A 16,941-nucleotide genomic window follows, 5' to 3' on the forward strand; every position below is an offset into this window, starting at 1 on the left:
GGAATCAATGGAACGGAGTTAAACACGTTGTTTCCATGTGTTTGGTACCATTCCATTGATTCCATTCTAGCCATTACAATGAGCCGTCCTCCTATAGCTCCTCCCACCAGCCCCCTCTGGTTGTTTGTTTCCTGCTGTGTTTTGTGTATGTAATGTGCAAGCTGTGCTAAGAATTCTCTCTTGTTGGACAATAAACGTCAATGTAGCATGAATTATTTAGTCATAACACCACCACAGATAATGGAGTGCATTCAGAGAGGAAGAGGCGAAGTGAGAGGGATAACTCGGCCCAAAATCTCTGTTCCCCAGCAGGTGGGTTTTTTTCATTTTCTTTCCGCACACCAAGCAATGAGTTTTTGTATGGTGGTCAATGAATGTCGAATTTGGTTAACAAAAAATGTAATGGTTTATTTGTTACGTGAGGTTTATTTGATCGAATATACGTTTTGTAATTCTTAGGTTGTTGCGCGTGTATAAGTAGAACACGTGACATCCAGGCAACTTTATATTGAAGTTGTGCCTGTGCTATGCGGGATCTTTAACCGTTTTACAATTCAACGGGATAGGGACGTCTCAAGGATCCCAGCTAGCAAATACCATTGCGGTTGTTTACACGCGTATCTGCCCTCTCATTAGCTAGAATGACATTTTTACATGTTAGTCATTTAGCAGACACTATTATCCAGAGCGATATACAGCAGTGAGTGCATACTTTTTTTGTAACTGGTGTTGCAAGCGCCACACTCTACCAACTGAGCCACACGAGTCAGAAGGGTCGCACCTGTCTTGCCTCGTCCCGACTGTCTTCCATTTTTTAAAGACATTTATTTTCATTGTTAGGGCGGCCAATGAAGCATCTGGGTCAATATAGTGGAACATCAGTGCTACATTTACACTCTCCGACAACATCTGAACCAAGCCACATCTGAAAGAGAATGGCGAAGTTCTGCCACCATGTGGACAAAAGTGGTATTGCAAACGTTGGTTTACCTGCAGTGTACAATGATCGGACAAGATCTGCCTCTGTAGCACTTATTCACCTTTCTGTGGAGCAGCAGGGAGAGAGGGAGATCAAATATAAGTGAATACTGAATGAATAGTGAACACTGATGGAGAACATATATATTGATCATGCTTGACAATGGCATGTCACACAAACGTCATATTAAGCTAAAATGAGGACAACAACACAAATCCTAGCTCGATTGCAGCCGTGTCCTAATTAATAAAAATGTTAAAGTCGCATTCCAGGCCGTTTACATTGCAGATGTTGCATTGCATCAACCATATGGTTGCGTGCCACGTCATCTGACTGTGCAGTTGGGCATCAGACTGCGTAATCACACGATGTGGCTCACTGATCTTTTTTAAAGACCTATGCAAGCATTAGGAGATCTGGCAGCAATAAGGTCGCACTGGAACGCAGCCCAGCGGTTCTAAACAAGCAGTCAGTGTGTATTCAATGTGGAGGAAAACAGCCCTGTTTGAAGCTCCACTCCAGTTTAACAAGCATTATAGGATGAAAATAACTTCTAGATAAAGAGGAGCGTTCGCAGCAATAATGATGAGGAGGAGAGTCAAAAGGGTGAGAGAAATGTAGACAGAGAGAGTATAAAACAGGGAGAGAGACGAGGGAGCAAAGGGGTTAGGCGATGGACCTCCTGCTGCAGCCACACCTGTCCATGATCATTTTTGTGACTATGCAACTGGACCCAGACTACTAGCTGCAAATCACAAAGATGACACGGACAGATATGTAAAATATCATGAGCCCGCTGACCTCCATCGCAAGATAGATGTGTGAGAGCAAAGAAGAGGAGGGACAGATGTGAGGAGGGATTGAAAGAGAAAGGCTAATTAAGTAAAGACAACACACAGAGAGAGACAGAGGGTAAAAGGAAAGAGAGCAGGATGGATGAGTTAAATGACATATGTTGTATAGGTTTTGGTCATCCCATCATCTAGGAGGAGTTGTGGACAGAGAAAGGTCTGTGAAACTGATACTGTTGACGAGTGACAAAGGAATTAGAGACCAAACGAGACAGGAGCATGGTCTGGCATAACCATAGGATGTATCATATAAAATCCCTTCCAAACCTCAAAATGTCAAACATTCTGTTGTCCTGTAAATCTGGGTTGTGTTCATTATAGCATGGAATGTTTTAAAGTGTTTTTCAAACGGAAATTGAAAATGAGCAGTAGTCACTCCCTGTTTCAGTCCACCCCCCCCCCATTTCGTGCCTAGTAAACACCCTGCTTCAATGTCCATGCGGTACCTGCGGAAGTCCAGTAGGGTGCGTGTGGAGGTGGGGATACCCTGGGCAGGCCAGCTGAGGAAGTGGAACTGGGTGAGTGTGCGGGTCTCCTGGGTCTGGACGTTCTTCAGGTAGAAACTACGAACCAGGAAGTCATTGCACCAGATGTGCTCCGAAACCAGGTTCACCTGATGGACACACAGACCATTGTTACAGATCAGGACAGACAGACACACACACCGAGTCAGACACACACACACATCGAGTCAGACACACACACACATCGAGTCAGACACACACACACACACACACACACACACACACACCTCATAGATGTGGTATAGGGAGGATCCCTCGTCAGGCCAGTAGCGATCACACTGTTTCTCTCCGTCCTCAACCAGGGCTGTCATCATCACTATCACCGTGCAGCCATTCTCCCAAACCATCTATAGAGGAACACCATCACACACACACTAGAACATGTAAACATAGACCTTGGAGACCAATAACATCATAATGTAATCTTCTTTCATCATCACATTGACACGTGTTTTGAGTGTTGATTTATGTGAACAAATGTTTGTACACATGATATGGTTCAGGTTAGGGTACATTCTTAAAACATTTAGATTAAAGCAGCAGCAGCAACAAATTGTCATGTCCCTAAAGGGACAATAAAGTTTTGCATTTGAACTGTATTCATATTACACACATATAAATACTCATCCGGAGTGACTGACCTGCCAGAAGTCGGCGATGGTGTGAGACAGGGGTCCTTGGGTGGCGATGTACGTTGGCATCCGGGGGTCATGCTCAATCTAGGGGTCACAGAGGGGAAAGGTCATCATGGGTCACCTCCTGGCATCCACAATAGAGGACACCATGGACACTGGTGGTCGCCGTGGCGACGGCTCCATTCACTGACCAGTGGCATTTACGGGGCGGGTGAGTGGATCTGCTTCCCAAATGGCACCCTATTCCCTATATAGTGCACTTCTTTTGAGCAAGGCACATAGCACTCTGGTCATAAGTAGTGCACTGGGTAGGGGACAGAGTACCATTTGGGAAGCATCAGGGGAGAGATTCCACAACTAGTGTTCCAGTTTGATCAATGGAGTGTTGGTGTCGGAGACGGCTACAGGACCAGCGCCATATTCAAAAAGAGTATCAGAGTAGGAGTCCTGATATAGGATCAGTCTTTTAGATCATAATGACAGATCATATGGATTCTAGATCAGCACTTCTACCCCGAGGCCCTTTTCTAAAACAGATCAGAGTGATATATAGAGAAGGCTTTGTGTGGGGATATATCCCTATGAGCACAAGATGTTGAAAATACATATGTTTGGTTGCAAAGACGTTAAAAATATGTCTTTCAACCAATTTTGCTCACTGGTACGGATCTGAGTTAACTAGACAGGTACCATGGTGACAGCGGGGATCAGGATGACTTCTTACTATGGTGCTGGCGTTGATGTAGTCGGTCCTGGAGGGGTTGTTCTCCGCCTTCATCTTCACCCTGGAGTGATCATCTGCAGAGCAAAGACACAAAACAAAAACATAGAATCACGGAGGCCGCCTGGGTGGTTTAACCTAGAATCACGGAGGCCCGCCTGGGTGGTTTAACCTAGAATCATGAAGGCCGCCTGGGTGGTTTAACCTAGAATCACGGAGGCCCGCCTGGGTGGTTTAACCTAGAATCATGAAGACCCGCCTGGGTGGTTTAACCTAGAATCATGAAGGCCGCCTGGGTGGTTTAACCTAGAATCATGAAGGCCGCCTGGGTGGTTTAACCTAGAATCAGGAAGGCCGCCTGGGTGGTTTAACCTAGAATAACGGAGGCCCGCCTGGGTGGTTTAACCTAGAATAACGGAGGCCCGCCTGGGTGGTTTAACCTAGAATAACGGAGGCCCGCCTGGGTGGTTTAACCTAGAATCATGAAGGCCGCCTGGGTGGTATAACCTAGAATCACGGAGGCCGCCCGGGTGGTATAACCTAGAATCACGGAGGCCGCCCGGGTGGTTTAACCTAGAATCACGGAGGCCACCTGGGTGGTTTAACCTAGAATAACGGAGGCCAGGCCACCTGGGTGGTTTAACCTAGAATCACGGAGGCCGCCTGGGTGGTGTAACCTAGAATCACGGAGGCCGCCTGGGTGGTTTAACCTAGAATCATGGTAGCCGCCTGGGTGGTTTAACCTAGAATCATGGTAGCCGCCTGGGTGGTTTAACCTAGAATCATGGTAGCCGCCTGGGTGGTTTAACCTAGAATCATGGTAGCCGCCTGGGTGGTTTAACCTAGAATCATGAAGGCCGCCTGGGTGGTTTAACCTAGAATCACGGAGGCCGCCTGGGTGGTTTAACCTAGAATAACGGAGGCCAGGCCACCTGGGTGGTTTAACCTAGAATCACGGAGGCCGCCTGGGTGGTGTAACCTAGAATCACGGAGGCCGTCTGGGTGGTTTAACCTAGAATCTAGGAGGCCAGGCCACCTGGGTGGTCTAGCTGGTGGTGCCGCCGGTCACCCTCAGCATACAGTATGTGTGGGTTTAATCTGACCCACTGTCATTTTGACTAGATCTCCCCCTATCTATCCTGTCCGTCCACTCTCCTAGCCTGGTCTCAGATCGGTTGACATGAAACGTTTGGTGAGAGATTGACAAGGAGCAAAACAGCCCAAACAGCCCTGGGACCCAGGCTATCACTTTCTGTTCAACAAAAATCACCCAAAAAAATACAAAGTGAAAATAAATGAAGGAGGAGATGTGGAAGAAAGGAGAGAAGAAGAAAGAGGAGGATGAGGGGAAGAAGAACTTACAGGGCACAGAGTCAGGGCAGCGGTTCTTCTTCAGGTTGGTGTCACTCTGCGCCACAGACATGGTGCTGGGTTCAGCCTGGTAGGAACACAGGGCCTCCCACTCCTTCAGCAGACGGTCCTTGTTCTTCAGGTGGTCCTCCATGTAAGCCTGTGAGTTATGAGGACAGAGGAGGTTCTCAGTACTAGGGTGACTCTTACTTATATAATACACTACACTCTTCCTCTGTCAATGCCTTCAACTGGATGAATCTCTCTTCTAGAGTCTGATGGTTAATGTGTATTTAATTGTCAGTACCCGACCTGGATTCAAATAGTATTTGTTTTATTTCAAATATTTTTAGGGTTTGATTGAGCCTGCCTGCAGTGCCAGGTAGGTACGATTTGCACTTTTGGGACTAGTCCATTGGTTCCACTGCGGAAAGAAGTTAGGCAAGTTCGATCAAGCGCAGCAAAAGTATTTGATGAAAAACAAATACTATTTGAACCCAGGTTTTCGTCAGAACAGCGGTAGAGAGATCTGAGGCAGAGTAGGAATAAATGAATGAATGAATGCATAGAGTAAATGTTCAGAGTGACACTGACCAGGATCATATGACCGGTGGAGATGTCCATGTTGGTCTGCGCTGGTTCCTCGCACCAGGAAGAGGTGCTGCTGTGGGAGCTCGGGCTGGGCTGGGGCGCATCGCTGGGCTGGGGCGCATCACTGAACTGGGACGACACACTGCTCACCCTGGACGTGTCCGTACCTCCTCCACCACCCACCGCCTCCTCCACCACCACCTCCTCCTCCTCCACCACCTCCTCCTCCACTAGCACCCCCCGCAGCTCCTGCCCCCTCCTGACGCTCGAAGAGTCCCCTGGATCCCATGTGCTGACGACACAGGTCCTGACAAAAGGAGAAGGGGACCATGACAGTCAATGGGTTTTCTACGGACACAATGTATTACTAAATCAGGGATCAATGTCCCGCGATACAGTCACACTGGTAGTCCTGGGTTGTTGGGGTCTGCAGCATACACAGGTCTCTTTCAATACAGCGCATGTCTCAGACTAGTGAATCCTTGTGCAGGTTGAAAACTGAAGAGTGAATGTGTTCATGTTGGACTGTTTGTGAGTTGTTTTTTAGGGAATATTACACTGTTGACATTGGTGAAGAGAGGGCGACATAAGAAAACTAAGATATAGCGGCTGGACAAACCCATGTAAGATAAATACTTTATTGATCCCCGAGGGTAAATTGGTTTGTCAATCATATCTCATCGAGAAATGTGCTGTCTGTCTATAGTCTACAGTACTCCCACTTGACTTGGTCCTGCATGGCTGTGAGGTGTCAGTTGACAGCTGGGCCTACTTACCTATGTGTGTGTGTGTGTGTGTGCACCTACCTGGTACTCCTGGTGTGTAACGCTGCCTCCCTCTGGGCCCAGGCCTAGCTTCTCAGACGCCAGGCGGTTGGTGTGGCGACGCAGGCAGACGATGGTCATTGTCGCCACCAGGATCCCGCCAACACAGGCCACGCCCACCATGGTCATGAACACCCAACGGGAGCCATCTCGGACCCGGGTGGCCTGAGGTAAGCCCCGCCCATCAGTTCTCTGTCGAGAGGGGAGGTGACAGAGACAAAGAGAGAGAGGGAAGGAAAACAAAATTGTTAGCTGAATATCTCACTGATGAGCCAATAATGTTTATCCTTTAGTGGAAGGATGAGACTCTGGTTCTTTAGAGCCCCACTAATGTCCTGCAACAGAAGAATTGATCAAAGTTATCATTATTGAGGAAGTGGATGAGAGAAAACCTGGGTGGTGTTCATTAGGGTGAAAATGTTTTGAAACAGAGTGAAAAGTCCAAATCAGAACAGAGATATTCACGTTGCGAAACGTTTTTCTACATTGTACCCCACTGAATGCAACACAAGTACTGTTGCAGCCTGACCCCCAATCATTTATTCTCTTTCATCTCTCCTTCTCCTCCCTGGTTGCCACGGTTGCCTCTCCTGCCCTCCTGACCTCTCTTTCCTCTTCAGAGGCCCCAGGAATGTGCTGAAGGATTTGGGGGTTGGGGGATGTAGCTATAGTCTGAGACATTGGGGTGGGGAGTGCTATAGTCTGACATGGGGGATTGGGGTGGGGGGGTGGAGCTATAGTCAGAAATTGGGGTAGGGGGTGAAGGTATAGTCTGAGACATTGGGGTGAAAGGTGGAGCTATAGTTTGAGATATTGGGGGGGGCTTCACCTGATATTCTAAAGGGGCCCGAAGATGAGAGATGGAGAGAAAAGGGGGAAGGGGAAGAAAACAGAAAGGGGGAAGAGCTGAATGACCGGTTTCTGGAGACGATGTCCAAGATCTGGACATGAGGTGAATTTACCTAACTGACATCGGGGGATGCAGGGGTGAGGGATGGGTGTAGGAGAGGAGAGAGGGATGGGTATAGGAGGGGAGGGAAGGATGGGTATAGGAGGAGGGAGGGAGGGAGGGAAGAAGAGAGGGAAGGGTATAGGAGGGGAGGGAGGGATGGGTATAGGAGGGGAGGGAGGGATGGGTATATGAGGGGAGGGAGGGAGGGATGGATATAGGAGGGGAGGGAGGGAAGGGTATAGGAGGGGAGGGAGGGATGGGTATAGGAAGGAGGGTTGGGTATGGGAGGGGAGGGAGGAAGGAAGAGGAGGGGAGGGAGGGAAGGGTATAGGAGAGGGAGGGATGGGGGAAGGGTATAGGAGGAAGGAGGGAGGGAGGGATGGGTGGGAGGGATAGGAAGGAGGGTTGGGTATGGGAGGGGAGGGAAGGAAGAAGAGAGGGAAGGGTATAGGAGGGGAGGGAGGGATGGGTATAGGAAGGAGGGTTGGGTATGGGAGGGGAGGGAAGGAAGAAGAGAGGGAAGGGTATAGGAGGGGTGGGAGGGATGGGTATAGGAGGGAGGGTTGGGTATGGGAGGGGAGGAAGAAGAGAGGGAAGGGTATAGGAGGGGAGGGAGGGAAGGGTATAGGAGGGGAGGGAGGGAAGGGTATAGGAGGGGAGGGAGGAAGAGACTGATTCATTTAAGGCAACAGAAAGACCAAGAGGCTGCAGTTTAGATTGAAGACAGAGACCAAGAGGTTGCAGTTTAGATTGAAGACAACAGAGAGACCAAGAGGTTGATTCAATAGAAGAGTAGGATGATCAGTACAGTACATTGACTTCTGTCAAAGTGTCTTAACTCAGGTTGTTGTTGTCAAAAGTGATATGCAACTTCATTCATCACTATTGTGAGTGATGCAAACAGTTAGCAAACATAAGGCCTAACATTTTTTTCACTAAATAAAAAAATGGAATTGACAACTAGAATTAAAGGGTTTTAAACTTAGATTACACACACTGGTACATGTGTGTGTGTATGCACAATTTCAGACTTCCAAGAAAAATCTAATGGACATTATTGCAGAATTCTTATAATTCAAGAGGAGAGATTGCCAATGTGAAACTATTCAAAATGCAAACAAGATACACACTAATTACTGTAACCAGATATAGGTCCCGTTAAATATTATAATATTGATAGACGTGTCCTCAAACAGATTCAATTCGTTGTACGTTCTTGAATATGTTGTTAAAATCTTCATTGTGATTAAATACCCAGATAAACCAAATCATAATATTTGACAACGAATCATGCGACAATCCCACACACACCACGCGGGCTGGGCATCTCCTAGATGTGCGTGCGCTATGCCGGCAGAATCTGATGAAAAGGTCTAAACTAACAGATAACATTAATGCGTAAGCAATTTACAAATGGCAACTAAATCGTAGACATATTTGAAGTGGAACTAAATACAACTATTATAGAATCAAATTAGGCCTATAAGAAATACAATTCGCGACTTGGGCCCATAATAAGAATAACTCTAGACAAATCTACCATTCAAAAGTATGAATAGCCTATTAGTAGGCTAAATATAAGCGACACTCACCCAACATCCACCTTCCGTGAAAGAAAGACGACTTGACTTTTATAGTGCACAAAAGAAAATAAGATCTGTGTCTTGCTTTCCATAATGCGTTTATAAAGTGGAAAATAGCGCATCATTTGATTGAATTTTGGCGGCAGTGTGACCTACTAGCTCAGGCCCAGGGACGATGTGAGACGACCAAGAGAGGAGTGGTGCGCGTGACCAATATGAATTAAAGAGACAGTCTTGTGTCTTTCGGGGCGCGCACGTTTAATTCGACCGCAAAATACGTTTGTCATATCAAAGGATTTGAGCCATTCTAGGTATTTCAGGCAGAGGGAAATAGTTTGACTGTGAAAATGCACAGAAGGACGCAAAGAATATTGATGATGAATGCCAATAGATTCTAATTGTATTTATTTTACCTTTATTTAACCAGGCAAGTCAGTTAAGAACAAATTCTTATTTTCAATCACGGCCTAGGAACAGTGGGTTAACTGCCTGTTCAGGGGCAGAACGACAGATTTGTACCTTGTCAGCTCGGGGGTTTGCAAAGAGACCCCCGTCTCTCGCTTCTTCTCTCGCGCACACACACACACACACACTAAATGCAGCATAACATTCTCTTACCTCACCAACACCTGTCTGCAGGATCTTCAGAGCAGTTTCAGACTCCAGAAAGTTCTTCTCTGCAACTGAGTAAATTATGAAACAAAATAAAATAGTTGCCATCTTGCAAAAAAGTAATATTCCTGCTATTCTATATTTTTAAAAACACCAGAGTGGTTCAAAAATCCCTTTATACCCCTAGCTCACTTTTTGTCCAAGTTGTGTGTGTGTGTGTGTGTGTGTAGACATTGTCTTGGTGGTTTACATAGAGCAGCGGGACATTGGGTCAATTTGACCCCGTCTGACCCCAGTAACAGGTCCACTTACCGGCTTTCTCTGCCACGTCTTCAGCACTCAGGTTCTGGCTGTTGGGGCGAACACGGAATGTCAGGGCAGGGCCCACCACACTGTAGAGAGACAGACAGGAACATTCCATCAAACTATTGATTAATATAGCTGGGGCCAGGAGAGAGAGGGGTGGTGGGATGGTGGTAGGAGCAGGAGCCTTTATTTTGGGTGTGAATAAGCCCCAAATTTACACTGTTATACAAGCTGTACACTCACTACTTTACATTGTAGCAAAGTTTAATTTCTTCAGTGTTGTCACATGAAAAGATATGCTCAAATATTTACAAAAATGTGAGGGGTGTACTCACTTTTGTGATATACGTACGCACACGCACACACACACACACACACACACACACACACACACACACACACACACACACACACACACACACACACACACACACACACACACAGTACAGTTGAAGTCTGAAGTTACATACACTTAGGTTGGAGTCATTCAAACTCGTTTTCAACCACTCAACAAATTTCTTGTTAACAAACTATAGTTTTGCAAGTCGGTTAGGACATCTACTTTGTGCATGACACAGGTATTTTTTCCAACAATTGTTTACAGACAGATTATTTCACTTATAAATCACTGTATCACAATTCCAGTGGGTCAGAAGTTTACATACACTAAATTGACTGTGCCTATAAACAGCTTGGGAAATTCCAGAAAATTGTCATGGCTTTAGAAGCTTCTTATAGGTTAATTGACATTATTTGAGTCAATTGGAGGTGTACCTGTGGATGTATTTCAAGGCCTACCAAACTTAGTGCCTTTTGCCTCTTTGCTTGACATCATGGGAAAATAAAAAGAAATCAGCCAAGAGCTCAGAAAAAAATGTGTAGACCTCCACAAGTCTGGGTCATCCTTGGGAGCAATTTCCAAACGCCTGAAGGTACCACATTCATCTGTACAAACAATAGTACGCAAGTTTAAACACCATGGGACCACGCAGCCATCATACCGCTCAGGAAGGAGATGCGTTCTGTCTCCTAGAGATGAACTTCCTTTGGTGCGAAAAGTGCAAATCAATCCCAGAACAACAGCAACGGACCTTGTGAAGATGCCGGAGGAAAAAGGTACAAAAGTATCTATATCCACAGTAAAACAAGTCCTATATCGATATAACCTGAAAGGCCACTCAGCAAGGAAGAGGCCACTGCTCCAAAACCGCCATAAAAAAGCCAGACTACGGTTTGCAACTGAACATGGGGACAAAGATCGTACATTTTGGAGAAATATCCTTTGGTCCGATGAAACAAAATAGAACTGTTTGGCCATAATGACCATTGTTATGTTTGGAGGACCGTGAAGCATGGGGGTGGCAGCATCATGTTGTGGGAGTGCTTTGCTGCAGGAGGGACTGGTGCACTTCACAAAGTAGATGGCATCATGAGGAAAGAAAATGATGTGAATATACTGAAGCAACATCTCAAGTCATCAGTCAAGAAGTTAATAAAGCTTGGTAGCAAATGGGTCTTCCAAATGGACCATGACCCCAAGCATACTTCGAAAGTTGTGGCACACTTGCTTAAGGACAACAAAGTCAAGGTATTGGAGTGGCCATCACAAAGCCCTGACCTTAATCCCATATAAAATTGGTGGACAGAACTGGAAAACGTGTGTGCAAGTAAGGAGGCCTACAAACCTGACTCAGTTACACCAGCTCTGTTGGGAGGAATGGGCCAAAATTCACCCAACTTGTTGTGGGAAGCTTGTGGAAGGCTACCCAAAACGTTTGACCCAAATTAAACAATTCAAAGGCAATGCTACCAAATACTAATTGACTGTATGTAAACTTCTGACCCACTGGGAATGTGATGAAAGAAATCAAATCTGAAATAAATCATTCTCTCTACTATTTTTCTGACATTTCACATTCTTAAAATAAAGTGGTGATCCTACCTGACCTAAGACAGGGAATTTTTACTAGGATTACATATCAGGAATTGTGAAAAACTGAATTTAAATGTATTTGGCTAACTTCCCACTTCAACTGTACATACATATACACACTTTTGTTTTAGAATATACCTTTATTATTCCCCACAAACCCCACCACTCCTCCCCCAATTGGAGTAAACTAATAAACAATAACACTAAGGGTTCTACTTTCAGTTTATACATATTATACACATTTTACAATAGTGATATTTTGTCCATTTTTAGTGCTTCTATTTCTGATTTCCTCAACTCATACGTCCTCTCTCCTCTATTCTGCCTCACCTCCTTTTGAAAAAAGTCAAAGGTGATCGAGGAGAGGCAACGCGGAGGAAAATGAGACTCTCCTTCTCCACTTACTAATGAGGTTTACAGGGTGGATCCCAAAATAAATGAGACTCTCCTTCTCTAGTTACTAATGAGGTTTACAGGGTGGATCCCAAAATAAATGAGACTCTCCTTCTCTAGTTACTAATGAGGTTTACAGGGTGGATCCCAAAATAAATGAGACTCTCCTTCTCCACTTACTAATGAGGTGTACAGGGTGGATCCCAAAATAAATGAGACTCTCCTTCTCCACTTACTAATGAGGTTTACAGGGTGGATCCCAAAATAAATGAGACTCTCCTTCACTTACTAATGAGGATCCAAATGATTATCCTCGATGAAAGGTGGCTATCGAGGAGGGGAGGACTCAGGTAGGAGCCCTGTCTCCCCATCCCCATATCCGCCACACCCGAGTTTGAGCTCAGCGGTCAAGCAGAAGAGGAATGGAGCATGTTTTTTCGTGTGTTTTTTTAACATCCTTTTTTCTCCCCGATTTCTCCCCTATCTTGTCTCATCGCTGCAACTCCCGTACGGGCTCATGAGAGGCGAAAGTCGAGAGCCATGCGTCCTCTGAAACACAACCAACCAAGCCACACTGCTTATTGACACAATGCACATCCAAACCGGAAGCCAATGTGTCAGAGGAAACACCTGGTCTGCGTGCACTGTGCCCGGCCCGCCACAGGAGTCACTAGTGCGCGATGAGACAAGGATAACCCTACCGGCCAGACGACGCTAGGCCAATTGTGCACCGCCCCATGGGCCTCCCGGTCGCAGCCGGCTGCAACAGAGCCTGGGCTCGAACCCAGAATCTCTGGTGGCACAGATAGCACTGCGATGCAGTGCCTTAGACCACTGCGCCACCAGCGAGGCCCGGGAGAGGCCTCCCTGGTGGCCGAGACGGCCCCCTCTACACCGAGACGGCCCCCTCTACACCGAGACGGCCCCCTCTACACCGAGACGGCCCCTGAAATGGCCCCTCTACACAGATGCCCCTGAGATGTCCCCTCTACACTGAGATGGCCCCTCTACACTGAGATGGCCCCTCTACACTGAGATGGCCCCTCTACACTGAGATGGCCCCTCTACACTGAGATGGGCCCCTCTACACTGAGATGGGCCCCTCTACACTGAGATGGGCCCCTCTACACTGAGATGGGCCCCTCTACACTGAGATGGGCCCCTCTACACTGAGATCTCCTGATCATTTCATTTGACATTTATAAGTTTATTTGACAATCAGGACGATGCACATTTATTAACATTTCTGTAAATGTGCCAGATTTAACCAGCCAACGAATTATCATCTGCTTATTAGCAATTAGCAGCCAGCTAATTGTCATCTCTCCTCATTGGACCAGTCAGCCAGTGGGCCTCTATGCCTATAGCCTACCTGATGTTGATGAAAGAGCCAGTGGAGAGTGGGATCCTCTCAGCCAGGAGCCCCAGCAGACGCACCCCGTCGTACAGACTGAGGGGGCTGCGGAGAAATACACATGCATTCATACACACGGACACACTCATACACACGGACACACGGACACACACGGACACACACGGACACACACGGACACACTCATACACACGGACACACTCATACACACGGACACACTCATACACACGGACACACTCATACACACGGACACACTCATACACATGGACACACTCATACACATGGACACACTCATACACACGGACACACTCATACACATGGACACACTCATACACACGGACACACACGGACACACTCATACACACGGACACACACGGACACACACGGACACACACGGACACACTCATACACACGGACACACTCATACACACGGACACACACGGACACACACGGACACACGGACACACACGGACACACACGGACACACTCATACACACGGACACACTCATACACACGGACACACTCATACACACGGACACACTCATACACACGGACACACTCATACACACGGACACACTCATACACACGGACACACTCATACACATGGACACACTCATACACACGGACACACTCATACACACGGACACACTCATACACACGGACACACTGATACACACGGACACACTGATACACACGGACACACACGGACACACTCATACACACGGACACACTCATACACACGGACACACTCATACACACGGACACACACGGACACACTCATACACACGGACACACTCATACACACGGACACACTCATACACACGGACACACACGGACACACTCATACACACGGACACACTGATACACACGGACACACTGATACACACGGACACACTGATACACACGGACACACACGGACACACTCATACACACGGACACACTCATACACACGGACACACTCATACACACGGACACACACGGACACACTGATACACACGGACACACTCATACACACGGACACACTCATACACACGGACACACACGGACACACTGATACACACGGACACACTCATACACACGGACACACTGATACACACGGACACACGGACACACACGGACACACGGACACACACGGACACACTCATACACACGGACACACTCATACATGCATACACACAGAGCACTGAAGAGAAAAGCAAAAACACAAACACACACACATATACAGTACAACTGCAAGCAAAATCACAAACACAGATACACACACCTGCAAACACACACACACACAAACTCTTACATACACACGCTTACATACACACGCCATGTACAATCAAAGACTCTGAGACAGACACGTAGACAGACAGATATACGCTCCTACACCAACATCCTGTGTTTATGAACATTAGGCTTAAAGACCTTTGGTTGGTGACGATGTAGCCGTATTCCTCCTTCACATGTGTGGTCCCTCCTGGTGGTTCTTTCTTCCCCTGCGTCTCTGTTTCCACCGGGGCCCCTGGCTCCTTTACACTGGCTCCCTCTGTGGCAGGAGGGGCCCCCATGGCGGGAGGGTGATCTGGGGAGGCCTGGGGCCCAGGGGGCGGGGCAGGAAGGGAGGTGGGGGCACCTAGCACGGGAGATTTGTCCACCTTATGTGTCATGGTCCCTTCAGTGATCTGATGAGGAATAGGAGGAGGCACCAAACACCTTAACATCCGTTATAGTAGGATTTAATAAATACATGTTTCATTTGAATATTACTCCAGGATACGTAAAATAGACCACTGATTTCCTCAGATTGGGGAAGTTCTGCCTCCTACTGTTTGGTAGATGCAACAACAACAACCAGAAAGCCTAATTATTGCCATTTTACATTTACTGTAAATGCTATTAACATTGTATAAAAAAACATTTCATATCGTTAAATAAACAACACTTATAAACCAAGAGCAATAATTTAATTTCTAGAGTTTTACTGTTTTATCTCAACGTACCTTCTTACGTGGGGCAGCACTGTTCCGGTATTTGTCTGAAAAGCAAAGAATAAAGATTCTCATTATCCGATCCACAGATAATAATTGTTTCAGTATCTGTAATTGTCACAGTATAATCCCACCACAAAATGTCACATTTTTCAGTCTCATTATTGGGTCATGCCATTTTGTATAAAGATACTGCAGGTATTCCTGCAGTGGGTTGTGGTTCACAACTTGATTTCCTTTATTATATCACGGTATCTCATTTCATGAATGATACTAGTGGCATATACAGTAGTCTTGCCTTTTGAGGCCACAACTTGGAAGTGTCTTTCTGTGTGGTGAAAAGACTGTGATTTCAGACAGCATTTCAGTAAGGTGTTTTCTGGCCCACTTCCGGTCAAAAGTTTTAGAACACCTACTCATTCAAAGGTTTTTCTTTATTTTTACTATTTTCTACATTGTAGAACAATACTAAAGACATCAAAACTATAAAATAACACATATGGAATCATGTAGTTACCAAAAAAAGTGTTAAACAAATCAAAATATATTTTATATTTGAGATTCTTCAAATAGCCACCCTTTGCCTTGATGACAGCTTTGCACACTCTTGGCATTCTCTCAACCAGCTTCATGAGGTCGACACCTGGAATGCATTTCAATTAACAGGTTAACACGGCTTAACACGGCTCTCACGAGGACCGCCACAGGAAAGGAAGACCCAGAGTTACCTCTGCTGCAGAGGATAAGTTCATTAGAGTTACCAGCCTCAGAAATTACAGCCCAAATAAATTCTTCACAGAGTTCAAGTAACAAACACATCTCAACATCAACTGTTCAGAGGAGACTGTATGAATAAGCCCTTCATGGTTGAATTTCTGCAAAGAAACCACTACTAAAGGACACCAATAAGAAGAGACTTGCTTGGGCCAAGAAACACGAGCAATGGACATTAGACAGGTGGAAATCTGTCCTTTGGTCAGAGTCCAAAATTGGAGATTTTTGGTTCCAACAGCCGTGTCTTTGTGAGACTCAGTGTGGGTGAACGGATGATCTCTGCATGTGTATTTCCCACCATAAAGCATGGAGGAGGAGGTGTTATGGTGCTTTGCTGGTGACACTGTCTGTGATTTATTTAGAATTCAAGGCACACTTAACCAGCATGGCTACCACAGCATTCTGCAGGGATACGCCATTTGATGCGTTGCACAACCTGCCCTCCATGACACCTACTGCACCCGATGTCACAGGAAGGCCAAAAAGATCATCAAGGACATCAACCACCCGATGTCACAGGAAGGCCAAAAAGATCATCAAGGACATCAACCCCCCGATGTCACAG

The 16,941-nt window shown here is 46.3% G+C and overlaps 1 protein-coding gene across 1 annotated transcript in view; it reads right to left on the reverse strand.

Annotated features, from left to right (window-relative positions):
• ptprnb (protein tyrosine phosphatase receptor type Nb) overlaps positions 1–16,941 on the reverse strand; it is a 50,364-nt gene that overhangs the window by 1,912 nt on the left and 31,511 nt on the right. The window contains 13 exon segments of the mRNA XM_052499949.1: positions 991–1,044; positions 2,277–2,443; positions 2,582–2,701; positions 2,996–3,073; positions 3,714–3,787; positions 5,073–5,220; positions 5,655–5,834; positions 5,836–5,958; positions 6,458–6,667; positions 9,629–9,693; positions 9,935–10,014; positions 15,040–15,296; positions 15,615–15,649. Coding sequence (XP_052355909.1) covers positions 991–1,044; positions 2,277–2,443; positions 2,582–2,701; positions 2,996–3,073; positions 3,714–3,787; positions 5,073–5,220; positions 5,655–5,834; positions 5,836–5,958; positions 6,458–6,667; positions 9,629–9,693; positions 9,935–10,014; positions 15,040–15,296; positions 15,615–15,649 — 1,591 coding nt within the window.

Source organism: Oncorhynchus keta, chromosome 37 (genome assembly GCF_023373465.1).
Source record: "Oncorhynchus keta strain PuntledgeMale-10-30-2019 chromosome 37, Oket_V2, whole genome shotgun sequence".
NCBI classification, from domain to species: Eukaryota; Metazoa; Chordata; class Actinopteri; order Salmoniformes; family Salmonidae; genus Oncorhynchus; species Oncorhynchus keta.